General features: G+C 39.6%; 1 protein-coding gene across 12 annotated transcripts in view; it reads right to left on the reverse strand.

Moving 5' to 3' along the window:
• Rab3-GEF (Rab3 GDP-GTP exchange factor) overlaps positions 1 to 27,457 on the reverse strand; it is a 973,693-nt gene that overhangs the window by 680,188 nt on the left and 266,048 nt on the right. For all 12 annotated transcript variants that reach the window (XR_016547514.1, XM_090382519.1, XM_090382521.1 and 9 more), the window contains exon 4: positions 14,395 to 14,553. Coding sequence is in view for 11 of the 12 variants with exons in the window: in XM_090382519.1 (XP_090238645.1) it covers positions 14,395 to 14,553 (159 nt within the window). In the remaining variant the exon portion in view is untranslated. The remainder of the gene's footprint in view (positions 1 to 14,394; positions 14,554 to 27,457) is intronic.

Below are 27,457 nucleotides of genomic sequence, written 5' to 3' on the forward strand. Positions count from 1 at the left end.
TATACTGGAGCCTAATGTGCCGCCTGGGCAAATATGCCCATATGCACATTTTTTAACTTAAAATTTTAAAAGAATAACATTGCCAAAATTGGCAATGCAGTCGCTAAAATTTTGATAAAATTCCTTATTTTAAAAACTCCAATAATATGATTTGCAAACGGTCGTTAGCCTATCACCACAGTATAATAAGTGAATATTACCTGTGGCTTTAGTTTCCGTCCCTTCCTCGGGGAGGACGACCACTACTATTAGAATGTTTGCCTTCTTCTAAAAACTTTTTCTATAAAATCATTAAAATTTTTAAAATTTTCCCTACTCTCAAAGAGAGTATAAAGGGCACTTTGATCCAAACCGAGAGCCACCTCAAGAATGGATTTAAAATCAGAATACTATGGACAATCAAGCATAACATGGAGTCCAGTTTCCCGTTCTCCACACGCACATAGCGCGGATTCTGTTAAGCCAAGCTCGCACAGCCGAGCACTCAGCCCATGCCCCGTAAACACAAAGCACGCTTTCAAGCCAAACTGCAACCAAAGTCTCTTCTTATAATTAATAAGTTCAATGGATGGAAGAAAATGATAAGTTTCACGTCCCTTATTAGAGTTCGTCCAGCGGTCCTGCCAAACTCCAATAAGTTCGTTCTCAATCCGTCTCCATTCGACCAGGTACAATCATCTATCCAGTATACCAGTGCCATTAGAGCATGAGCTAACGCCCAGAAGCTCTTTCTGGATGCCCCTTCTCAGGCAGTAAAAGACGCCAGAATGGACTACTAAAAGATCCACCTGCATTTTACCAGATATTACTTGTGCTGCATCCGTAGACACTGTGCAACACATCCGAGTCACACCTAAAAGAGCAAATCTTTGAGCCATTAATAATTGTCTCTTCACTGCTGAGTTCAAAGCTCTACTGCACCGAGCCCCGGCAGCATACATCAGTTTGTTATTTGTTATTTGGTTTTTTGGAGCATTGGCAACTAAGGCCATATTGCTCCGGGGATATGCGGTGGTCATTCCCTGACCTTTCCGCATCCTCTGTATTTGGTGGTGACGGGCTTGAACCCCGGTCTAATCAAGAAGCGTGTGCTACGCACTGCTGCTCCTTCCCACCTGGCTACGGAGGCGCCACACATACATCAGTATGGGGACGAATACACATTCGTATAGCATATTTAAAATTCAGATATTTGGCATGTTCAGTGAAGAACAATCGCTCTTCCAGTTACAAGCTGATATAGGTGATATAGTTGTACACGTTGGCACTAATGATATCAAGAGTAGGAGACCGGCAGAATTACTTAACAAGTACAGGTCACTGATGAAAAAAAGCCGTGAATTAGGGTTGAATTTTAAAGTGTCTGCAATTCTGCCCAGACACGATAAAAGGGAGTATATGATGAGAGTTTTGTCGATCAATTCGGCCCTGGAAAGATTGTGCAAGGCTCAAGGGATAGAATTTTTTTCAGCCTGGACTGTACTTGTTAACAGGAGAGACTGCTTCTACAGGGATGAGATACACTTAAATAGAAAGGGTGCAAGAATATTTGCTGATATTATCGAGGCAGTGTTGGGTGGGTCAGAAAACTGATAGCTTGGGGGGATACAAGGACTAATAGTTTAACAGTAGCCGTAGGCAGAGATGAAGGTAGTTCTTGCACAACTTCTATTAGAATAAGTAGCACCTGGAGCGAGGGGTGTTGGTGGTTTCAGGGACGGGTGGCAGTCATCGTGAAACAGGTGGGTATATGGGATGTGTTAGAGTAACTCAGAATAAGAATAGGTGCATGTATACTTGCATGTATACCAATGCTAAAAGTATAGTAAATAAATTTGATGAATTTGAAGTGTTGGTCAAGACATCAAAGGCGGATATTGTTGGGATATCAGAGACATGGTGTCACACTGATATAAGGAATGCCGAACTGGAATTTGGGGAGTACAATGTGTACAGAAAGGATAGACAGGATAGGAAGGGAGGAGGTGTTATGCTGTTAATTCAGAAAAACATAAAATCAAAAGAAGTGCATCCAGTTGATATAGATGAACAGTGCACTGTTGAGTCAGTTTGGTGTGACATAAGTACTGCGAAAGCAAAAATAAGAGTAGGAGTGTGTTATAGGCCTAATGACTCGAATGAGTACAATGAACAATTGTACAGAGAAATAGAGTGGGCTAGTAAATCGGAATGTCTTATAATGGGGGATATTAACTTCCCAGATATTGACTGGAACTTGTGGGTTGGGCACTCACACACTAGTCAGACTTTTGTGGATTTATTGGATGATTGTTTTCTGCAGCAGCATGTTCGAGAGGCAACCAGAGAAAGTAATATTCTTGATCTGGTTATCAGCAGTGATCATTCGTGTATTAAGAATTTGCAGATAAAGTAACCACTAGGTGGCAGTGATCACAGTGTACTGATGTGGGATTTGCTTAAGGATTTAATTACCATTAGGGGTAAAGGAAAGGGTTTTGCTTCCGTAAAGGGGAGTACAGTGGTCTCAGACAGTTTTTAAATTCTGTACAGTGGGATCAACTGACGATGTTACCAACAGTAAATTCTAAGTGGGAAGCATTCAAGGAATTAATCGTGAATGCTACTAAAAGTTTCATACCTATTAAGAAATATTGTTCAAGGTTTAGGCCTAAATGGTTGTCAAATGAACTAATGAGACTCGTAACAGAGAAGAAAAATGCATGGGATGCATATAAATGTATCAAGCGACTCAGAAGCCTATGGCATATATAAGCTAATCTGTAATCAGGTCACAAAGGAGGTTCGGCAGGCGAAGGCAGATTACAAGAAATCCTTGGCAAAAGATGCTAAGAAAAACAGCAAGGATTTCTTTACTTATATAAACTCTAAAAGGAAGGGGATGAATCTGATTGGTCCACTTGACAGCAATGGTTCGACTGTTGATGATCCTGCTCAGATAGCAAACAAACTGAATGAGTATTTTGCATCTACATTCACACGTGAGGAATTATTAAGGTTTGAAAATGGCAGAAGGTTATCAAATTGTAGCAGGATACTTAATGATTTTGTAATAACTGAGAGCAAAGTGGAAGAGAAACTGTTGAAGTTAAACGTACGAAAAGCACCTGGGGTGGATAGGATCTATCCAGTTATATTGTTTGTTGTTTGTTATTTGGTTTTTAGGAGCATTAGCAACTAAGGCCATATTGCTCCGGGATATGCGGTGGTCATTCCCTGACCTTTCCACATCCTCCATATTTAGTGGTAACGGGCTCGAACCCCGGTCTAATCAAGAAGCGTGTGCTACGCACTGCTGCTCCTTCCCAACTGACTACGGAGGCGCCATCCAGTTATATTAAAGGAGGCGGCAAAGCAACTAAGCAAACCCTTAGCCATAATTATGAGAGCATCCTTGGACTCAGGGGAGGTTCCCACGGACTGGAGATGTGCAAATGTATCCCCAATTCACAAAGGGGGATCGAAGGGTGACACAAGTAATTACAGACCAGTTAGTTTAACTTCTGTTCCGGGTAAGATAATGGAGTCGCTGGTTAAAGATGCATTGCAGGATCATCTAGACAAGACTGCAGAAACAATTCAGACACAGCATGGGTTTGTTAAGGGAAAGTCTTGTCTGACAAATTTGATAGGATATTATGATGTGGTTACAAAGGAACTGGATGCAAAAAATAATTTTGATATCATATATTTGGATTTCAGGAAAGCTTTTGACACCGTTGTGCATGGAAGACTATTGTACAAATTGGAGCAGAATGGTATTAAGGGTAAGTTGCTACAATGGATAAAAGGATGGTTAAGTGCGAGAAGACAGAGGGTGGTAATCAATGGGTGCTGCTCTTCTTGGACTAATGTTATTAGTGGAGTCCCACAGGGTTCGGTGTTGGGTTCACTGTTGTTTTGTATATTTATCAATGATATTGATGAAGGTATATCAGGCTTAGTGTCAAAGTTTGCAGATGATACAAAGGTTGGCAGGGTTGTTAATGACAGTAACGGCAGTGTGCTACTGCAACAGGATCTAGATAATTTGGGCAGATGGGCTAAGAAGTGGCAACTGAAGTTTAACCTTGACAAATGCAAAGTACTGCATATGGGTAGAAGTAACCCCAGAGAAACGTACCAACTGTGTGGTACTACACTTAAGGTGGTAGAAAATGAAAAAGACCTGGGAGTAATTGTGCAGGCAGATATGAAGTTTTCTGAGCAATGCAGACATGCTGCCAGGGCAGGTCATGGGGTTTTGTCGATGATATATAGGAATTTTGCTAGAAGGAAAAAGGAGGTGATTATGCTTCTGTATAAGGCAATGGTCAGGCCACACCTTGAGTACTGCGTACAAGTCTGGAGGCCTCATTTTAGGAAGGATGTAGATTTACTTGAGCGTGTACAGAGAAGGGCAACAAGATTGGTGAGGGGAATGAAGGGATCCTCTTATCAAGAGAGGCTTAAGTTCTGCAAATTGCAGTGGCTGGAGACTAGGCACCTGCGCGGTGATCTGATTGAGGTGTATAAGGCCTTGAATGGGTTCAGCACGATGAATTCTGCTGGGATCCTTCCTCTTGTTCAGATTACGAACCTAAGGGGGCATAAATTCAAATTAAGAAAGGACAGATGTAGAATAGATGTGCGGAAATTTGCCTTTAGCCAGCGGGTGGTTAATTGCTGGAACAAACTTCCGTCTGTCGTTGTGGAAGTTGATAAGTTGAATAAATTTAAGGAGGAACTGGACAGGCATTTGGAGGGAATGGTGTGATTTTTTTTTTTTTTTTTTTGGCTGATGCTGCATAAGCTCATACATTTGCTTTCTTTGCATCACATGCCACTACTACTACTACTACAACCCAAGGTATCTCACATTCTGCACATACCTGAGAGAGACATCTGCACTTCTTATTAATGGCGGCATCGTCAAGCTTAACTTACCTTTAAGGAGCATTGTAACAGTTTTGGAAGGTGACACACTTAATTTATGGAGCTTACTCCAATTTAGTAAGTCACCGAGGATTTCACAACCTATCTCCTCCAACTCCTTCCTGGAATTACCTTCAATTATGAAAACCAGGTCATCCGCATATGCTATGACATGGGAGTCTTCCATGCTATGCTCCAGAAATTCATCTAACACCTGTTCCAGACGTAGGGTCCCAGAATAGAGCCCTGTGGACATCCACGTTCAACTTTATACCTAATTTCTTCAAAGCTCGTTCTAACTATAATACTATGATCTGAGAAGTAGCTCTGCAAGGTCTTATATAAATTACCGGAACAGAGTGCAGTTCTAGCCCTGCGGAGGATACTACCCCACCACAAGGCATTGAACGCATCTCTGAAGTCCACGAACAACTCCAACACATATCGAGTCCTCGAACATTCCACATGATTCATTAGACATCTAATTGCATCCTCAGTAGAGGAACCTTTTTTGAATCCAAATTGCTTAGCAGAGCTCAAACCTAGAGCCTCATACCTGGGTATCAGTCTATAGCACAATAAATGCTCATAAACCTTCCTCAGGATGGGTAGAAGTGCTATTGGCCGATATGATGCAGGCTCATTCATGGGCTTTTCCGGGCTTTTCAGAATCACTCTCAAGACTGCAGTTCTCCAAGACTTAGGAAATGTTCCTTCCGCCAAGCATGCATTATACATACTCAGCAGAATATCGTTGTGCTTGGAGTAGAACTGCTTTATCACACGGGTCTCCAGGAAATCCAAACCAGGAGCCCTACCATCTTTCAACTAGTTGATTGCTGCCTTTAGCCCATCATTAGTGAAGGGACTCTCGATTTCCTGATTTATATACATATTATTCTCACTTACAACATTTTCTTGTATTTCTAAAATACTCCCTTCTCTAAGGAAAAAGGCATTTAAAATCTGATTTAGAGTCTGACTCCACGTCAAAGTCTCTTGCTGGTTCTCCCCCATAACGCTATGAGTGATATCAGCCACATAAATCTTATCCGTAATGACTTTGTATAGTGGATTCCAGGGATTTTCATTCCCCGTACTATTTACAAAGTCTCGCCATGCTAATATTCGAGATTTATTTATTTTATTCGAGTACTCTCGCCTGATACGGATATAACTCTCCATAATTTCTTCGAGCCCGTTGAAACATTTTCCTTGCAACACACACATTTCTTCTTAAAATATCTAACTCACTGTTCCAGCACGGAACTCTCCTGGCACATTTTCTTTTCCGCTTCACGGAACCTCAACAAGCACTTTGTAACATTTCTGTTACCACATCCACTTTCTTTTCAGCACTTAAATCTTCCCAATTAACTATAGTGTCCACCTGATTTTTAACAATTTTATCAAAATTGTCCCATCTGGCATTCTTTATCGAGTACCTACTGGTCTCCACCCATACACACTGGGCATCGCCCACCGTATACTCATATGATATACATCTATGGTCACTAGTTGTTACTTTGGCATGTACCTTCCAATTCCGCACTCTTGCTATTGAAGTACTGGAGCAGATCGTGACATCTATATAGGATTCACCAGCCACTGAGGAAAATGTTGGCAGCTGCGTCGGGTCATTTATCACATCCCAACCCTTAGAGGCCAGGAAGTCTTCTAGATCTAATCCTCTGTCATCAGACATTCCTGCACCCCACAGGATGGAACCAGCATTTGGGTCCGCAGCAATGGTAATAGATCTGGATCTCTACCTCATCTAAATACCTCAGATAAGGCTCTAAAACATCGTTATACTAGCAGTAGAGAGAAACCAAGTACAGGGCTCTGAAGGGGCCAACGATTTCACAACATATGCCAAACTTGTTGCATAGCGATGTAATCATTGTCAACCCCAAATTGGGGTTAGCATTAGCATTAGTAGAGGCATTTGATGCAAGAAAGCAAGCTTATGCAGCATCAAGCAAAAAAAAAAAAAAAAAAAAAAACCACTTCCACTTCACCCCTCTGTTCGTTCAAAATACCTGTCCAGCTGGGCCTTAAACTTATTTAGGCTATCAACCTCCACCACAAGGGATGGAAGTCTGTTCCACCAACCAACCACCCGCTGGCTAAAGGCAAATTTCCGCACGTCTATCCTACATCTGTCTTTCCTCAATTTGAATTTATGCCCTCTCAGGTGATTTTTCTGAGCTAGAGGAAGAATTCCATCAGCACTGAGCATGCTTAAACCATTCAAGGCTTTATACACCTCTATCAGATCACCTCGCTGGTGCCTAGTCTCCAGACACTGTAATTTGCAAAACTTAAGCCTTTCTTTGTAAGAGCACCCCTTTGTTCCATTCACTAATCTTGTTGCCCTTCTCTGTACTCGTTCCAGCAGCTCTACATCCTTCTTGAAATGAGGCCTCCAGACCTGTATACAGTACTCTAGGTGTGGCCTGACCATTGCCTTATACAATGGAATAATCACCTCCTTATCCCTGCTGGAAAAATTCCTGAATATCATTGACAATACTCCATGAGCTACTCTTGCAGCCCGTCTGCACTGCTCAGAGAACTTCATATCTGCCTGCACAACCACCCCCAAGTCCCTTTCATTCTCTACCACTGTCAGTGTAGTTCCACAGAGTTGATACGTTGCTCTGGGGTTGCTGTTTCCCATGTGTAGTACTTTACATTTGTCAATGTTAAACTTCATTTGCCACCTCTCAGCCCATCTGCTCAACCTTTCCAGATCCTGTTGCAGCAGCATAGTGTCAGTAGTGTCCTTGACAACCCTGCCAACCTTTGTATCGTCTGCAAACTTGGACATTAAGCTTGATATACCATCATCAATATCATTTATAAATACAGAAAACAATAATGGACCCAACACTGAGCCCTGAGGGACTCCACTAATAACATTAGTCCATGATGAGCAGTGTCCATTGACTACCCCTCTCTGTCTTCTCCCCCTCAACCACCCCTTTATCCATAGCAGCAATTTGCCTCCAATGTCACACTGCTCCAATTTGTGTAGCAGTCTTCCATGTGCAACAGTATCAAAAGCCTTTCTAAGATCTAAGTATATAATATCAAAGTTATTCCCTGCATCCAGTTCTTTTGTGACTGCATCATAGTATCCAATCAAGTTGGTCAGGCAAGACTTCCCCTTAACAAAACCATGCTGTGTCTGAGCTATAACTGAAGTCTTGTCTAAATGATCCTGCAGTGCTTCTTTAACCAGTGCCTCCATTAATTTTCCTGGAACAGAAGTTAAGCTCACAGGTCTATAATTACTTGTGTCAGCCTTTGATCCTCCTTTGTGAATTGGGGTCACATTTGCACATTTCCAGTCTATGGGTACCTCCCCTGAGTCCAAGGAAGCTCTCATAATTATGGCTAAGGGTTTGCTTACTTCCTTTGCTGCCTCCTTTAATATAACTGGATAGATCCCATCCACCCCGGGTGCCTTTCTTGTGTTTATCTTCAACAGTTTCTCCTCCACTTTACTCCCAGTTATTTCAAGATTCTGTAGCTTACTGCTAGAGTTGAATACACCTCTGGCATTCCCCTTGCTGAATGACTCCTCATGTGTGAATGTCGATGCAAAATATTCATTTAGTTTGTTAGCTACCTGAGCAGGATCATCAACAGTTGACCCATCAATATCAAGTGGACCAATCTGATTTATCCCCTTCCTTCTAGAGTTTACATAAGTAAAGAACTCTTTGCTGTTTTTCTTTGCATCCCTTGCCAAGGATTTCTCGTAATCTGCCTTCGCCTGCCTAACCTCCTTTGTAACTTGGTTGCATATCAACTTGTATCTAAGTTACAAAGGAGGTTAGGCAGGCGAAGGCAGATTACGAGAAATCCTTGGCAAGGGATGCAAAGAAAAACAGCAAAGAGTTCTTTACTTATGTAAACTCTAGAAGGAAGGGGATGAATCAGATTGGTCCACTTGATATTGATGGGTCAACTGTTGATGATCCTGCTCAGGTAGCTAACAAACTAAATTAATATTTTGACAACCACTATGGCTGCATATGGTTCATCTCCACTCTCCATAACCCTATATGTACTCGGATAACCCCTTACCCTGCCTAAGTATGAGTAAGGTTCTTGAACCAGCACTACATCATATGCCTTGTCTTCCGCTTCCTTCACCAACTGTGAAGCTACATCTTTAGACCTTTGCACATTCAATTGAACTATTTTAAGCAAAAGTAGACAATCACGATCCATAATCTATTCTTTTTTTATTTAGCTCCAAAGCTTTTTGGTACTCCGGACAAGTCCTGTCTACAGCCGAATGCTCATTGGAATTATGTTGTCTCCAACAATTAATACATTTAGTGGCCTCATGTACTGTAGAACAATCCTTAAAGGAATGTCCTTTAACAGAACAGTGACCACAATATACATCATTCTTGCAAAACTTTGCAACATGCCCAAAGGTCATGCATTTTTAACATTGAGTAACGGTGACAATGTCCCGCACCCTGCATGAAGACCAGTTTACATATACCCTGCCAAATGACAACAATTTACTATGAACAACTCCTGGAACTCGAATGATCCAGTTGTTCACATTCTTGGATTTTGCTTTATTGATGGACACTATATTGCAATTTTCTTGAAAGACTTTCTTATCAATTCCATACTCTTTCAAATTCTTCACCCACAATTCCTCTAGCATCAAGTTTTTATCTACATCCAAATCCACATCGAAGATTAAACGTTTAGGATTCTGTTTTTGAAATTTATTCATACTCATTCCTAATTCCTGAAATTTAGCAAATTTCAGAATCTGTTCCATGTCCTTATCAGAATCTGTTTCGATAATCACTCTTTTATCCTTAATAGCTCGAACACTTCTTACTTTCACACTTGACAAAACAGGTCTAACTTGCTTCAGAAGATCAACCTTCATCTCGTCACTACTTTGATACCGATCACTCTTAGATGTTATAACTGCTACTCGTGTCTTAATCACAGAAGACTTCTCTTCTGCAACAATAGCATATGGCAATTTATTTAACCTAAGTTCAACTTCTTTAACACCTAAGACTATTTTCCACTTCAAGTTTATTATAGGCTTCTTCCAATTCATCCCATAGTTCTAAAATTTTTATGCAAGAATTTCCTGGTATCTTATTATCATCATCACATAATATTCTTCTTAACTTAATTCTCGCTTTCTTTACAGGACTTAATTTCGTGAGAAGATCTTCATCTTCAGAACTATCTGAATCTTCAACTTGTGACTCAGGTAGAGGATCTTTCAACTTTTTCATTTTTACCTGTGGGGAAACCACCCCCACAGGTTCTATATGAACAGGAACTGCCTTATCCTTTTTAGATTCTGACTTCTTGTGCTTTTTCTTTTTCTTGGATTTATCCTTAATCTCACGAATCTTCTTTTTATCCATTTCAATCTGAGTAGATTTCTTATCTTTAGCAACTTGATCTGCTAGAGTTAGTAGGCCTTCATGAATTTCATACACTTCACTCTCAGAAAATTCACTAAACGAGTCCTTACGATCTTTCAACAAGGACTCCTCACTTTTATCTTCCTCTGAAACATTAATCGTTCAAAAGTGAACAAAATATTAGTGATAATAATCTTGAAGTCAAACTCTAAACCAGAGGACTTCAATAACACAAATATTAGTAAACGAAATTCAAATAATCTAACTTGAATTATTTAAAATGAGTTCCCCCTGCTCAAGTTAAACGAGCAGGGGTCCCAGGAACCTAAGAACAAACAATAAGGGCACAGAAATGCTCTTATAATATTTTCAAAACAAAAGGTTTAACAAACGGCCCTCTGTACCAGTCACCGAGAAACCCCTAGCCGCCCGCCCCAGATGCCGGGGACATAGGGTAGCTAACAGGTCTCGTGGCTCGTACGAGTGCGAACAAAAATTAGCAACACAAAGAAAATCAAACTCCAAATTTTAACCAAAATTTAGCAGTGATCACTAATTGTAAGCACAAATTGTTCCCCAGATTAGCCCCAGTATAGGGTAAAATCATTTACCCTATACCGTCCTGGCACGGTATAGGGTAAATGATCCCGCTCCGCTTCAGAGGGGGGTATGTCGATTGGAGTTTCGTTCCGGGTGTTTGAGCGATGCAGATATTGTAGCTGTGAAGGATTCTGGTTATGCCGTGTGCTAGAGCAGGGTAAAATGGGATGCGGGCCATGCCTGTGAAACCAGAAGTGTCAGGTGTCTGATGAAGAGTATCAGGTGCTGTAACAGCGTGATGTCCGTAGTTCCCAGTAGTTGAGGGTCTGCTCAGGGTAGCCGCATTTTCTGAGGTCCAACTTGACCCTATGTATTTCTTCGCGTGTGCTGGTAGCATTGGAGCAATGCGTCCAAGCCCTGTTCATTAGTGAACGGGTAATGCTATGATGTTGTGCATTGGAATGACAGGAACGGTAGTTGGTGTATTGTCCGGCACATGTGGATTTCCCATATACTGACATTGTGACCTGTGAACCCTCTCTTTAACCACACGTCTAAGAATGGAAGGGCCTGGTCCTTCTCGGTTTCAATTGTGAATTTTAAAAAATGTGATTTGCTGTTGAGATAGCCTAGAAATGTCATCTTGCAGCCTCAGAAGAGGCTAGTGAGAATATCATCCATATATCTATGCCAGAGAGTGATGGGGTGGGGATTAGAAAGGGAATCTGTTTCGAACTCTTCCATGACCAGGTTTACCAGGTGAGGACTGATGGGAGAACCTATGGCAAGGCCTCAGTTTGTTTATATTCAGTGCTTTCGAACATGAAGATGGAATGGTTGAGGCATAGCTGTGTTGCTTCACAGATATCTGATATGGAAAGTTTAGTCCCCTCCTCTGTGAACTCGCATACTTACGTACTCGAAGGTCAGCTACAACATATAAAAATAACCGCTTGCCAGTGCTCAATTAGTTGAAAAAGGCTACATACAGCAGCCGAAAGCTTCTATGTATGTTCTGTATTTGCTAAATTTAATACGTTATCTCCTAAATATCTGTGCCTAGTGTCAGTTTATGTGTCACTGTGTTTACTCTTTCACTTACAAATTAAGTTCTTTTCACTTGATCAGTGCAAGCAAGAAATCACTATGCAAATGATTATACTTATTGTCAGCACTGGAAATTATATCAGAACCATTAAAAAGGTCACAGGTCTTTGATAATTCCACTTAAATAATTGACTCAGTAAGCTAGTCACCAATCTGATTCTGTTCACCATTGGCATAATTTGATGTCAGAAACTTCTCATTTCCCTCCGATAAATTAGGTGAATTTAGAATAGTGCAGTTACAGGATTTACAAATTTGACTAGAGTTTGTTACACATAGTCCACAATACGCCTTATTACAAATAAAGCAAAAACATTATCTGCATCAGATCTCAAGCAGTCATAACATTTTGCCCATCTTTCAGATTTCTTCATCTGATCATAGTTTTGGGATTGTTAGAATGATGAACTTCATTTTTCGACAGGTTTACTTTAGTGACAAAATAGTTATCAGAGCTTACATTAGGATTACCATTAACTTTATTAACGACTGTAGATCATGAACTGTTAACTTTTCAGTATCACTGCCACCATTAGAAGAGTAATACAGCTTAGCTGTATCTAGCGATGCTGCCATCTTGTGAAAAGAACACAATATTTAACTTTTAAATTACAATGGAAAAGTCAAATATTGTTCAAAATGCACTCCAGTAATTAGATAATTAATGCATATCTGCATATCTGCTTTCAAATTCTTAAGCAGGACTGCTCAATGGGTTTTGCTTGAAACTCGCCTCCTCAAAAAGATCATTCAACATAACCCTAAAAAGAGAACTATTAAACTCCCACACATTTCTAAAATAGTAATGGTATATCATTATTAACTAGTTAATGTTCTCATAATAGTATGTGACATCTGTAATTTGTTATAAAACTGCCCTGTTTCATTCATACACTGCCATTAATTAATATAGCAAAATTTTAAATAAAATAGATTTAAAGCTTTCTGCCAATTTCTACACCTCATACAATATGAAATATAATCTTTTGCTGAGCATTTGCTGTCTTACTAATAACTAATCTTTAATAATAACTAAATTACTTAATCTTTCTATCAACTGATATATAATGATACTCTCTTATGGATGCTAATTAGAATTTTGAATAATTAAATAAAAAAAAATTAATGCATTTTAAAAATACTAATACCCAGGCCAACGTCCCTAGGGTTCTTTTGGAATACCCACCTGCTCTCTTTTATTATCATACATACACTGAGTGGCCAGTTTATTTGGTACACTGACCTAATAGTTACAGCACTTCCTTTAAGCTTCAGAACAGCTTTAAGTCATCAGGACATAGGCACCAGAATGTGCCAAAAGCATTCTGAAGAAGTGCTAGCCAATGTAGATTATCACAATGAAAACAGCTCATTCCACTTCATCTCACAGATGTTCAACAGGGTTGAGATCCTGTGATTGAGCAGGCCAATGAAGTATGGTAGTGTCATCTTCACACTCTTGGAACCATTCCTGAATAATCTCTGCCCCATGACAGAGAACATTATCCTAACCAGAAGTAACTATTACTAGATGGCAACGTTCAAATAAGCTACAGTATTCATATGTTGATATGCATTCCACAAAGCCATTCCCCATGCCAAGCCATTTCCACCACCAACCTAGTGTTAACACCCCAGCACAATGGGTCCATTGATACTACTGCAGGTACTGAGCAACTGAAATGCATAGAACCAGTACTGTGTTTCTGTACACACTGTACCTGTAGCTATTTGTTTTTAGCTAAGAAGAGTGGAACCCAAATTGCACTATATTGTGCTGTCATTTGGCTGATTGTGGTCCATCTGTCAGACTGTAAAAAAAAATTCACCCACCGTCAGCATCTCACATGAAGTTGTAATTCTAACCACAAGCTTATCATTGAATGTATTTTCTGGTGGTTGGGACATTCTCAGTATTATCTACACTCTGTTGTGGATGAAAACCCCAGCAGTGTATCAGTGTCTATTATACTTGCACCAACTATCATACTGCACACAAAGTGACTCAGGTGATGCAACTGACCCATTCACTTGCTGAACTGCACACGCACGCACACTATCTGACTACCTTTGTTATATAGCATAGTAAGGATACTCTGAAGGAGTGATCAATTCCCTGGATGGTGGGTATACTGAATAAACTGGCCACTCATATATAACTCCTAGAAACTCTGAGCACAATTTGGGAGAGTAAAAATTTATGGCAACTGGATATCCTGATCAAGAATTTCTAAACGAAGATAAACAGTTTTATAAAATGGGTTGCTAGAAAATCAGTATATGTGCATGTGTGTATGCACACATACAAACACACACATGTAGGTCAACTTGTGCTGAAATGCATTTTAAAATGTATCAAAATAAAGATTTCACTGAAGAAAATCAAATATTATTTACTGACCTTATGTTCCAGAAGAATACAAGTCAAAACCTTTATGCAAGTATCAACACCTAGAAGTTCTAAAGGCAAATGAAGAGGAAAATCAACCAATGAAAATCTTGTATGATCTGGGAGAGCAAAGGTTAAAGGCGGCTGGATATCTCGATGAAGAATTTCCACCTAGAGATAGAGGTTTTATAAAATGTTATACTTCTGCATACAAAAATTACACACTATATATTATTCATAATGAAACATTAAATAGTGTAACATCCATAAACTGGCAACCTCAAGACCTGGAGACTGCCAGTTATACTTGCACCAACTATCATACTTCACATGTTGATATGCATTCCACAAAGCCATTCCCCATGCCAAGCTATTTCCACCATCAACCTAGTGTTAACACCCAGCACAATGGGTCCATTGGTACTACTGCAGGTATGGAGCAACTGAAATGCATAGAACCAGTACTGTGTTTCTGTACACACTGTACCTATTTTTGGGTTTTTTTTGGTTTTTGGATAATAATTCTAAACAAGCAAGAACTATCAAAATAGATGTCAAATTCTGAATCTTTGTAAATGAAAAATACTTTGCCAGCCTAGCCACCTGCTTTTTTGCCAATTTATCTCTTTATTATATATTCTTATTTATTCTTTTATCCTCTTGGACTGTTTGCCAAAATCTGATAATGAGAAACTCATGCACAATGAACTGATAATGAGAAACTCATGCACAATGAAGTTACTGAAGCAATTTCCTACAAATTTTGGTAATGTTCCATTAATAATAATAATAATAATAAATAAATAAAATATAAAGAATAAAAACTAAACAGCAGGCAAATAATGCATGTAATATATTTTGGACAGCCCAAAAGAGAGGAGATGCCCTGTATACAGGAATAAATAAAATCCATGATTGATGTGGTACACAGTAGGAAAGTGTTATAAGAGTAATACAGGTTATACAGAAATAAAGATTTTTTTTTTTTAACTGATGGAGCAAAAACCTCGTCTACTTACATCTTCAAACATCCTTACATCCCATTTTCAAAACAGGCTGGCTGCTTAGAATAGACCTTAATAATGTGAAAAGGCTTGTCATAATTAAAAGGTGTCTCTTGTCCTTTTTCGGATTATTTGAAAACATAAATCCTCAAGTGTGGGCTGGAACACCAGCATATACAATCAGATTAGTTACTGTGCTGAGTACTAGATTCTTAAGTATTGTAACCTTAAATCTGGTTTTCCTTATACAAAATCAAGATCAATGAGTGTCAAATCTGGCATTATAATTTTTTGAAGTACAATTGGAGAATTGTAGCATTCAAATCTATGATAGATATTCTAAATGGAAGAGATGATTTTTCTGTGTTCTCCATTTAACAGGATCAAGAGGTTTGACCCTTTTTTATTTTAATGGTAGGCTCACAAAGGTTTCACTCTGCATTAGTTTTACACCTCTACTGGAATATGCTAGTCCAGTATGGTCATGCAATTATATAACCCATAATTCAGAAACATGATTTAGGATTTCTTGTATTAAAGGGCAAAACTTTTAATGAGATATAATGAAATAATTCTATTTTTAAGCAGGTCATGTTTCCTTAATGATTTTTTGCATAAATTTTAATCAGTGCACCTATCTTCTTCTACTTCAATTATTTTTTGATAAATTAAAATATAATTAAACTTATGATAGCCATCTGGCAATTTCATTAAGTGTTTTAATAATTTAGCTTACATATTTTATAATTTAGAAACATGGGTTGATGAATTTGAGGTATTGCTCAAAACATCGAAGGCAGATATTGTTGGGATATCAGAGACGTGGTGTCACACAGATATAAGGGATGCAGAACTGCAATTTGGGGAGTACAACGTCTACAGAAAGGATAGACAGGATAGGAAGGGGGGAGGGGTTATGCTATTAGTTAAGAAACACATAAAAACCAAGGAAGTGAAGCCAGTTGACATCGCTGGACAGTGCAGTGTGGAGTCAGTTTGGTGTGACATAAACATTGGGAGATCAAAATTGAGAGTAGGAGTGTACTATAGGCCTAATGACTCTGATGAGTATAATAAGGAACTGTACAGGGAAATAGAGTGGGACAGTAAATCAGAGTGTCTTATAATGGGAGATTTTAATTTCCCAGATATTGACTGGAATTTGGGGGCTGGTTACTCGCACACTAGCAGGGCTTTTGTGGATTTATTGGATGATTGTTTTCTACATCAGCATGTTCGTGAGGCAACTAGAGGGAGTAATACTCTTGATTTGATTATCAGCAGTGATTCTTTATGCATTAAGAATCTGCAGATAAATGAACCACTAGGTGGCAGTGATCACAGTGTGCTGAAGTGGGATTTACTCAAAGAGGTAACTACCATTAGGGGTAAAGGGAAGGGTTATTGCTTCCGTAAAGGCGACTATGATGGACTGAGACAGTATTTAAATTCTATACAGTGGGACCAACTGATGATGTTACCAACAGCAAATTCAAAATGGGAAGCATTCAAGGAACTTATCTTGGAAGCTACTAGGCTTTACATACCAACTAAGAAATATTGTTCAAGGTTTAGGCCAAAATGGATGTCAGATGAACTAATGAGGCATATGGCAGAGAAGAAAAATGCATGGGATACATACAAATTAACACATGACACAGAAGCCTATGATAGATACAAGTTGATATGCAACCAAGTTACAAAGGAGGTTAGGCAGGCGAAGGCAGATTACGAGAAATCCTTGGCAAGGGATGCAAAGAAAAACAGCAAAGAGTTCTTTACTTATGTAAACTCTAGAAGGAAGGGGATGAATCAGATTGGTCCACTTGATATTGATGGGTCAAGTGTTGATGATCCTGCTCAGGTAGCTAACAAACTAAATGAATATTTTGCATCGACATTCACACATGAGGAGTTATTCAGCGAGGGGAATGCCAGAGGTGTATTCAACTCTAGCAGTAGGCTACAGAATCTTGAAATAACTGGGAGTAAAGTGACGAGGGTGAGGGGAGGACGAGGTTGCCGGTGCGGACATGCCTTTCTGCTGCTCTTCGAACAGAGAAGTTTTTTCTGATTTATTTTCTGCTTTATTAGTTTAAATTGACATATTAACTTATTTTCTAGAGTAGCTTTATATTCCTATTAGGGTACTTAAGTTTAAAGTAACTTAGATAGAGATTTTGTAGGTATTACTTAGTATCGGAAAGGGTATCAAATACACGTGTTTAACGTTCATAAATATCCGCCATTGTTACGGGAAAATTAATCAGTAAAATCTATTAATCTTGTCGAACTTCATTGGCAATTAAATTGTACTTTTAACTATACATATAACCACTTAGGTTACGTAACATAAATAATTAGTAAAAACAAATAATTAATACATAACTTGATACGAAAGTTATATAAAGGGATTTCGTAGATAACACTCGTTACTGAAACATAAATATTTCGTAGATAACACTCGTTACTGAAACGTAAATATTTCGTAGATAACACTCGTTACTGAAACGTAAATATTTCGTAGATAACATTCGTTACTGAAACATAAATATTTCGTAGATAATACTCGTTACTGAAACATAAATATAGCGTTATAACTGTGCTTGGATACAAGTTTAGGATTTAATTTTGTACAGAAATTGAAATTTTATTGAAAGTAAATCTAAATCATGACTCAAACCAGAGCAGCAAAGCAAAGGGCTCAAGCTAATGGGAATGCTGTGGCCCAGGGGAGAACTGAGGGGGGCAGTTGTCCTCTGAATCACAGCCTTTTAAAATGCACTATTTGCTTGATGTTTGCGGAGCAGTCAAGTATGGGACATGATACTTCCATGGGGGATGTCTTTGTATGTGTGCAATGCAAGAAGTGTAAGGAGATAAGGCGACAACTCAGCGTTGTTATGGGCCTATATGAGAGCTTGAAGGACAGGGTGGATGCCCTCGAAGGATTACAAGTGAGGGGCCCATCAAGCTCTCACCTGCCCACACCAATGCCAGAGCTTGCACTTGGTCATCGCGCAACACAGCGGCAACCCCCAAGGCAGAATGCGCTGGTCCCAAAGGAACTAGTAGTTGTTGGTGACTCTCTTGTCAGGGAAATGGGAAAAATGCTTTGTAAAAAGGATAGGTGGAACAGGACCAGGGTATGTCTGCCAGGGGCAAAGGTTGATGACGTTGTAGAGCGGATATCATCTTTTAAGGGCACAAAAGGTGATATAGTTGTACACGTTGGCACCGATGATATTAAGAGTAGGAGACCGGCGGAATTCTTGACAATTACAGGTCACTGATGAAAAAAAGCCGTGAATTAGGGTTGAAATTGAAAGTGTCTGCAATTCTGCCCAGACACGATAGGAGGGAGTATATGATGAGAGCCCTGTCAATCAATTCAGCCCTGGAAAGATTGTGCAGGGCTCAAGGGGTAGAATTTTTTTCAGCCTGGTCTGTACTTGTTAACAGGAGAGACTGCTTCTACAGGGATGGGATACACTTAAATAGAAAGGGTGCAAGAATGTTTGCTGATGCTATCGAGGCAGTGTTAGGTGGTCGGAAAACTGCTAGATTGGGGGGATACAAGGACTAATAGATTAACAGTAGCCACTGGCAGAGGTGAAAGTCATTCTTGCACTGCTTCTATTGGAATGAGCCGCAGCCTGGAAAATAAGATGCAGGATATTTCAGAGACTGCTGGGAATCATTGGGGTACAAGTAAACACATGGGTTGTGTTAGGGTAGCTAAGAAAAAGAACAGGTGCATGTATACTTGTGTGTACACCAATGCTAGGAGTTTAGTAAATAAATTTGATGAATTTGAGGTATTGCTCAAAACATCAAAGGCAGATATTGTGGGGATTTCAGAGACGTGGTGTCACACAGATATAAGGAATACAGAACTGGAATTTGGGGAGTACAATGTCTACAGAAAGGATAGACAGGATAGGAAGGGAGGAGGGGTTATGCTATTAGTTAAAAAACACTTGAGGTATTGCTCAAAACATCAAAGGCAGATATTGTTGGGATATCAAAGACGTGGCGTCACACAGATATAAGGAATGCAGAACTGGAATTTGGGGAGTACAATGTGTATAGAAAGGATAGACAGGACAGGAGGGGAGGAGGGGTTATGCTATTAGTTAAAAAACACATAAAATCCAAGGAAGTGAAGCCAGTCGACATTGATGGACAGTGCAGTGTCGAGTCAGTTTGGTGTGACATAAGCATAGGTAAATCAAAATTGAGATTAGGAGTGTGCTATAGGCCTAATGACTCTGATGAGTATAATAAGATACTGTACAGGGAAATAGAATGGGCCAGTAAATCAGAGAGTCTTATAATGGGGGATTTTAATTTCCCAGATATTGACTGGAATTTGTGGGTTGGTCACTCACACACTAGCAGGGCTTTTGTGGATTTATTGGATGATTGTTTTCTACACCAGCATGTTCGGGAGGCAACTAGAGGGAGTAATACTCTTGATCTGATTATCAGTAGTGATTCTTCATGCATCAGGAATCTGCAGATAAAGGAACCACTGGGTGGCAGTGATCACAGTGTGCTGAAGTGGGATTTACTCAAGGAGGTAACTACCATCAGAGGCAAAGGGAAGGGTTTTTGCTTTCGTAAAGGCGACTATGATGGTCTGAGACAGTATTTAAATTCTATACAGTGGGACCAACTGATGATGTTACCAACAGCAAATTCAAAATGGGAATCATTCAAGGAACTAATCTTGGAAGCTACCAGGCTTTACATACCAACCAAGAAATATTGTTCAAGGTTCAGGCCTAAATGGTTGTCAGAGGAACTAATGAGACATATGGAAGAGAAGAAAAATGCATGGGATACATACAAATTAATGGGTGACATGGAAGCCTATGATAGATATAAGTTGGTCTGTAACCAAGTCACAAAGGAGATTAGGCAGGCAAAGGCAGATTATGAGAAATCCTTGGCAAAGGACGCAAAGAAAAACAGAAAAGAGTTCTTTACCTATTTAAACTCAAGACGGAAAGGGATGAATCAGATTGGTCCACTGGATGTTGATGGTTCAACAGTTGAGGATCCTGCTCAGGTGGCTAACAATCTAAACGAGTATTTTGCATCTACATTCACACATGAGGAGTTATTCAGGAAGGGGAATGTCGTAGGTGAAGTAAACATTGGCAGTGAGCTAGATTATTTTCTAATAACTGAGGGGAAAGTGGAGGAGAAATTGCTGAGAATAAACATAAAAAAGGCACCAGGGGTGGATGGGATCTATCCAGTTATATTAAAGGAGGGAGCAAAGGAAGTAAGCAAACCCCTAGCCATAATTATGAGAGCTTCTTTGGACTCAGGGGAGGTACCCATGGACTGGAGATGTGCAAATGTAACCCCAATTCACAAAGGAGGATCAAAGGCTGACACAAGTAATTACAGACCTGTTAGTTTAACTTCGGTTCCAGGAAAATTAATGGAGGCACTGGTTAAAGAAGCACTGCAGGATCATCTGGACAAGAATTCAGTTATAGCTCAGACACAGCATGGTTTTGTTAAGGGCAGGTCTTGTCTGACCAATTTGATTGGATACTATGATGTAGTCACAAAAGAACTGGATGCAGGGAATAACTTTGATATTATATATTTGGATCTTAGAAAGGCTTTTGATACTGTTGCGCATGGAAGACTGCTGCACAAATTGGAGAAGTGTGGCATTGGAGGCAAATTGCTGCTATGGATAAAGGGATGGTTGAGTGGCAGAAGACAGAGAGTGGTAATCAATGGACACTGCTCAACGTGGACTAATGTTATTAGTGAAGTTCCTCAGGGTTCAGTGTTGGGTCCATTGTTGTTTTCTGTATTTATAAATGATATTGATGATGGTGTATCGGGCTTAATGTCCTAGTTTGCAGATGATACCAAGGTTGGCAGGGTTGTTAAGGACACTACTGATACTATGCTGCTGCAACAGGATCTGGAAAGGTTGAGCAGATGGGCTGAGAGGTGGCAAATGAAGTTTAACATTGACAAATGTAAAGTACTACATATGGGAAACAGTAACCCCAGATCAACGTATCAACTCTGTGGCACTACGCTGGCAGTGGTAGAGAATGAAAAGGACCTGGGGGTAATTGTGCAGGCAGATATGAAGTTCTCTGAGCAGTGCAGACGAGCTGCAAGAGTAGCTCATGGTGTCTTGTCAATGATATACAGGAATTTTTCTAGCAGGGATAAGGATGTGATTATTCCCTTGTATAAGGCATTGGTCAGGCCACACCTTGAGTACTGTATACAGGTCTGGAGGCCTCATTTCAAGAAGGATGTAGAGCTGCTCGAACGAGTACAGAGAAGGGCAACAAGATTAGTGAATGGAACAAAGGGTTGCTCTTACGAAGAAAGGCTTAAGTTTTGCAAATTACAGAGCCTGGAAACTAGGCATCGGCGAGGTGATCTGATAGAGGTGTATAAGGCTTTGAATGGCTTGAGCATGCTCAATGCCGATGGGATTCTTCCTCTTGCTCAGAATAATCACCTGAGAGGGCATAAATTCAAATTGAGGAAGGACGGATGTCGGATAGATGTGCGGAAATTTGCCTTTAGCCAGCGGGCAGTTGGTTTGTGGAATAGATTCCCATCGCTTGTTGTTGAAGTTGATAGCCTAAATAAATTTAAGGCTCAGCTGGACAGGTATTTCGAACGAACGGAGGGGTGAAATGGGATTAGTGTTTTTTTTTTTTTTTTTTTTTGGCTGATGCTGAATAAGCTTGCTTTCTTGCATCATATGCCTCTACTAATGCTAATGCTAATGCTAACACATAAAATCCAAGGAAGTGAAGCCAGTCGAAATCGCTGGACAGTGCAGTGTCGAGTCAGTTTGGTGTGACATAAGCATTGGGAGATCAAAATTGAGAGCAGGAGTGTGCTATAGGCCTAATGACTCTGATGAGTATAATAAGAAACTGTTCGGAGAAATAGAGTGGGGCAGTAAATCAGAGAGTCTTATAATGGGGGATTTTAATTTCCCAGATATTGACTGGAATTTGGGGGCTGGTCACTCACACAGTAGCAAAGCTTTTGTGGATTTATTGGATGATTGTTTTCTACATCAGCATGTTCGGGAGGCAACTAGAGGGAGTAATACTCTTGATTTGATTATCAGTAGTGATTCTTCATGCATTAAGAATCTGCAGATAAATGAACCACTTGGTGGCAGTGACCACAGTGTGCTGAAGTGGGAGTTACTCAAAGAGGTAACTACCATTAGGGGTAAAGGGAAGGGGTATTGCTTTCGTAAAGGCGACTACAATGGACTGAGACAGTATTTAAATTCTATACCGTGGAATCAACTGATGATATTGCCAACAGCAAATTCAAAATGGGAAGCATTCAAAGAACTTATCTTGGAAGCTACTAGGCTTTACATACCAACTAAGAAATATTGTTCAAGGTTTCGGCCTAAATGGATGTCAGATGAACTGATGAGGCATATGGCAGAAAAGAAAAATGCATGGGATACATACAAATTAACACGTGACACAGACGCCTATGATAGATACAAGTTGATCTGTAACCAAGTTACAAAGGAGGTTAGGCAGGCGAAGGCAGATTACGAGAGATCCTTGGCAAGGGATGCGAAGAAAAACAGCAAAGAGTTCTTTACTTATGTAAACTCTAGAAGGAAGGGGATGAATCAGATTGGTCCACTTGAGATCGATGGGTCAACTGTTGATGACCCTGCTCAGGTAGCTAACAAACTAAATGAATATTTTGCATCAACATTCACACATGAGGAGTTATTCAGCGAGGGGAATGCCAGAGGTGTATTCAACTCTAGCAGTAAGCTAGAGAATCTTGTAATAACTGAGAGCAAAGTGGAGGAGAAATTGTTGAAGATAAACACAAGAAAGGCACCTGGGGTGGATGGGATCTATCCAGTTATATTAAAGGAGGCAGCAAAGGAAGTAAGCAAACCCTTAGCCATAATTATGAGAGCTTCCTTGGACTCAGGGGAGGTACCCATGGACTGGAGCTGTGCAAATGTGATGCCAATTCACAAAAGGGGATCAAAGGCTGACACAAGTAATTATAGACCTGTGAGTTTAACTTCTGTTCCAGGAAAATTAATGGAGGCACTGGTTAAAGAAGCACTGCAGGATCATTTAGACAAGACTTCAGTTATAGCTAGGACACAGCATTGTTTTGTTAAGGGTAAGTCTTGCCTGACCAATTTGATTGGATACTATGATGCAGTCACAAAAGAACTGGATGCAGGGAATAACTTTGATATTATATACTTGGATCTTAGAAAGGCTTTTGATACTGTTGCACATGGAAGACTGCTGCACAAATGGGAGCAGTGTGGCATTGGAGGCAAATTGCTGCTATGGATAAAGGGGTGGTTGAGGGGGAGAAGACAGAGAGTGGTAATCAATGGACACTGCTCATCGTGGACTAATGTTATTAGTGGAGTCCCTCAGGGTTCAGTATTGGGTCCTTTATTGTTTTCTGTATTTATAAATGATATTGATGATGGTATATCAGGCTTAAAGTCCAAGTTTGCAGACGATACGAAGGTTGGCAGGGTTGTCAAGGACACTACTGACACTATGCTGCTGCAACAGGATTTGGAAACGTTGAGCAGATGGGCTTCGAGGTGGCAAATGAAGTTTAACATTGACAAATGTAAAGTACTACATATGGGAAGCAGCAACCCCAGAGCAACGTATCAACTCTGTGGTACTACACTGACAGTGGTAGAGAATGAAAGGGACCTGGGGGTGGTTGTGCAGGCAGATATGAAGTTCTCTGAGCAGTGCAGACGGGCTGCAAGAGTAGCTCATGGTGTATTGTCAATGATATATAGGAATTTTTCTAGCAGGGATAAGGAGGTGACTATTCCCTTGTATAAGGCAATGGTCTGGCCACACCTAGAGTACTGTATACAGGCCTGGAGGCCTCATTTCAAGAAGGATGTAGAGCTGCTGGAACGAGTACAGAGAAGGGCAACTAGATTGGTGAATGGGACAAAGGGGTGTCCTTACGAAGAAAAGCTTAAGTTTTGTGAATTACAGTGTCTGGAAACTAGGCACCAGCGAGGTGATCTGATAGAGGTGTACAAAGCCTTGAATGGTTTGAGCATGCTCAATGCTGATGGGATTCTTCCTCTTGCTCAGAATAATCACCTGAGAGGGCATAAATTCAAATTGAGGAAAGACAGATGTAGGATAGATGTGCGGAAATTTGCCTTTAGCCAGCGGGTGGTTGGTAGGTGGAACAGACTTCCATGCCTTGTCGTGGAAGTTGATAGCCTAAATAAGTTTAAGGCTCAGCTGGACCGGTATTTCGAACGAACAAAGGGGTGAAGTGGAAGTGGTTATTTTTATTTATTTATGTTACTTTTTTTATTTTTTGGCTGATGCTGCATAAGCTTGCTTTCTTGCATCAAATGCCTCTACTAATGCTAATGCTAATCATTTTATATCAAAAATTACACTAATTGTGGTAAATATAGTCCACTGTTCATACTGTTAATTTTTTTAAATAAAAAAAACCTTGATACATTTATTGCATTAAAGGAATTGAAACTGCAAATTGAAAAAAATATAATATCTGGAATTTAAATATTACTAGTTTTGTATTTTTATGAAATTTCATATTTCATATAAAATTTATATTAGCATTAGCAGAGGCATATGATGCAAGAAAGCAAGCTTATGCAGCATCAGCCAAAAAAAAAAAAAAAAAAAAACACTTCCATTTCACCCTTCCGTTCATTCGAAATACCTGTCCAGCTGAGCCATAAATTTATTTAGGCTATCAACTTCCACAACAAAGGATGGAAGTCTGTTCCACCAACCAACTACCCGCTGGCTAAAGGCAAATTTCCACACAATCTATCCTACATCTGTCTTTCTTCAATCTGAATTTATGCCCTCTCAGGTGATTATTCTGAGCAAGAGGAAGAATTCCATCGGCATTGAGCATGCTCAAACCATTCAAGGCTTTGTACACCTCTATCAGATCACCTTGCCAGTGCCTAGACTCCAGACACTGTAATTCGCAAAACTTAAGCCTTTCTTCGTAAGAGCAACCCTTTGTTCCATTCACTAATCTTGTTGCCCTTCTCTGTACTCGTTCCAGCAGCTCTACATCCTTCTTGAAATGAGGCCTCCTCCAGACCTGTATACAGTACTCAAGGTGTGGCCTGACCATTGCCTTATACAACGGAATAATCACCTCCTTATCCCTGCTAGAAAAATTCCTGTATATCATTGACAAGACACCATGAGCTACTCTTGCAGCCCATCTGAACTGCTCAGAGAATTTCATATCTGCCTGCACTATAAAAAAAAAAAAACTGCCATATTAATGTTAAGTAGTTTTTTTCATACACTGTAATTGAGTGAATAAAAATAAAATATAATAAAAGGTATTAGAAAATAAATGCACAAAGGCATAATTCCTTATGGGTTTAAGTAATTAACTATATAATATCGGTGTAAATACACCATAGTTAACCCATATGTTTGAACTAAGTGTGTAGTGTAATAGGCATCGTTTTAATTGTATCTCGTATTTGAAGTAATGCAATAATAGCTATCTTGTTGTGAAGGCAACCAGAATATGAGATACAATTAAAACGATGCTTATTACACTACATATGTAGTTCAAATTTATGGGTTAACTATGGTGTATTTACACCAATATTATATAATAAAAGGTATGCATCATTGGGAAATTATGGGCTGTTGTATGTGCCATGTTTTAGAAGTTTGTTGGTTGTATGGTATTGAAGCACAGTGTGTGCCAAATTCTTCCACTCGTTGGGCATTTTCATTGTCAAGATTAACATTGGAGACGCATTATAATGTGAAAGTTCTGCCAAAAAATGGATAAAAATCACAGGTAAAAGTTTTCAGATGCTTCAACAGCTATACAGAAATGGTGCAATAAGTCAGGCACATGAGTTTGCAGGACAAAAGATTTGAAAATCGTGTGCAACCAGCAAAAGCCCTGCTGGTTAAACATGATTTCCCTTTACAAAATAGTACTGCATTTCCTTCACAACGCCACTTCTATCTGGGCTCCCCCATATTGCAATCTGAATTATCACCTCCATGACTTTCCCTAACACCGAGTGGTCCATAGTTACTCACTTTAACCTTAACACCACCTTTATGGATTGGAAATACTTTGGAACATCTTCAAAACAAAGGGACCTCCAACAAGTCTACTAGCAAACTTCCTAAAATCTAGTTTATAATTCTTTTCCCACTTAATTTTAATTCATACTCCTCTAGTTCTAGCATCATTTAATAGCATGACAATTTCATCTTCATTTTATTATCGCTTCTCAGAGGATTATAAATTCAATTAATCCCCTCTAAGGTATCGGTTACCAAGCTTTAACTTTTCAAGAAGCTTGTCTTTTAGGTGTGGACTCCATAATTGGTACATTTTATTCCAAATCCAGTCTAAGAAATGCTTTACGCAGCAGAATTATTACCTCTCTATCTCTACAAGAAATTGACAGTACATTTTTTAAACATTAATAATATTAAGACGAACTGTGACAAGTGCTCTGAAGAATCTTTCTAAAAAGAGCCTTAAACTGCTATACAAAGCGGTAACATTAAGAGGTGTGCCTATTAAATAACGAGACTGCAAGCGCAGACACTACACACCAAGCACCACCTGTGAAACAAAGGCACAGCAGCTGACCTTAAACCTTTCTCTAGATGTCTGCCAAAACACATTCGAGCACACTCGTTTGCTTTGCAGTGAGACAGGTTTCATTACCTTGTGCCTTTGCAGTTTGCTGGAAAAATGACAGGCAAAAAAATTGAATAACAACTCAACTTTCTAGCTGGTAGATGACACTCATCAACCAGTGAAATACCATCACTTTGCTTATTGGAGGCTTGAAGTGGTGGAACCCATGTTTAGTCTCTAGAGCTAAGTTCCGGTCAACCCTTCCCTATCTCTTCCATCATGCAGTATGATTGATGACTTTTGAGGTTATGATGAACATCGTGGCGAGATCCAATATTCCTTACATTTCAAGGATACAGCTCTAAAACGGTGTTCAC

The sequence above is a fragment of the Mastigoproctus giganteus genome, chromosome 10 (assembly GCF_048544385.1).
Source record: "Mastigoproctus giganteus isolate SK-2022 chromosome 10, ASM4854438v1, whole genome shotgun sequence".
NCBI lineage: Eukaryota > Metazoa > Arthropoda > Arachnida > Uropygi > Thelyphonidae > Mastigoproctus > Mastigoproctus giganteus.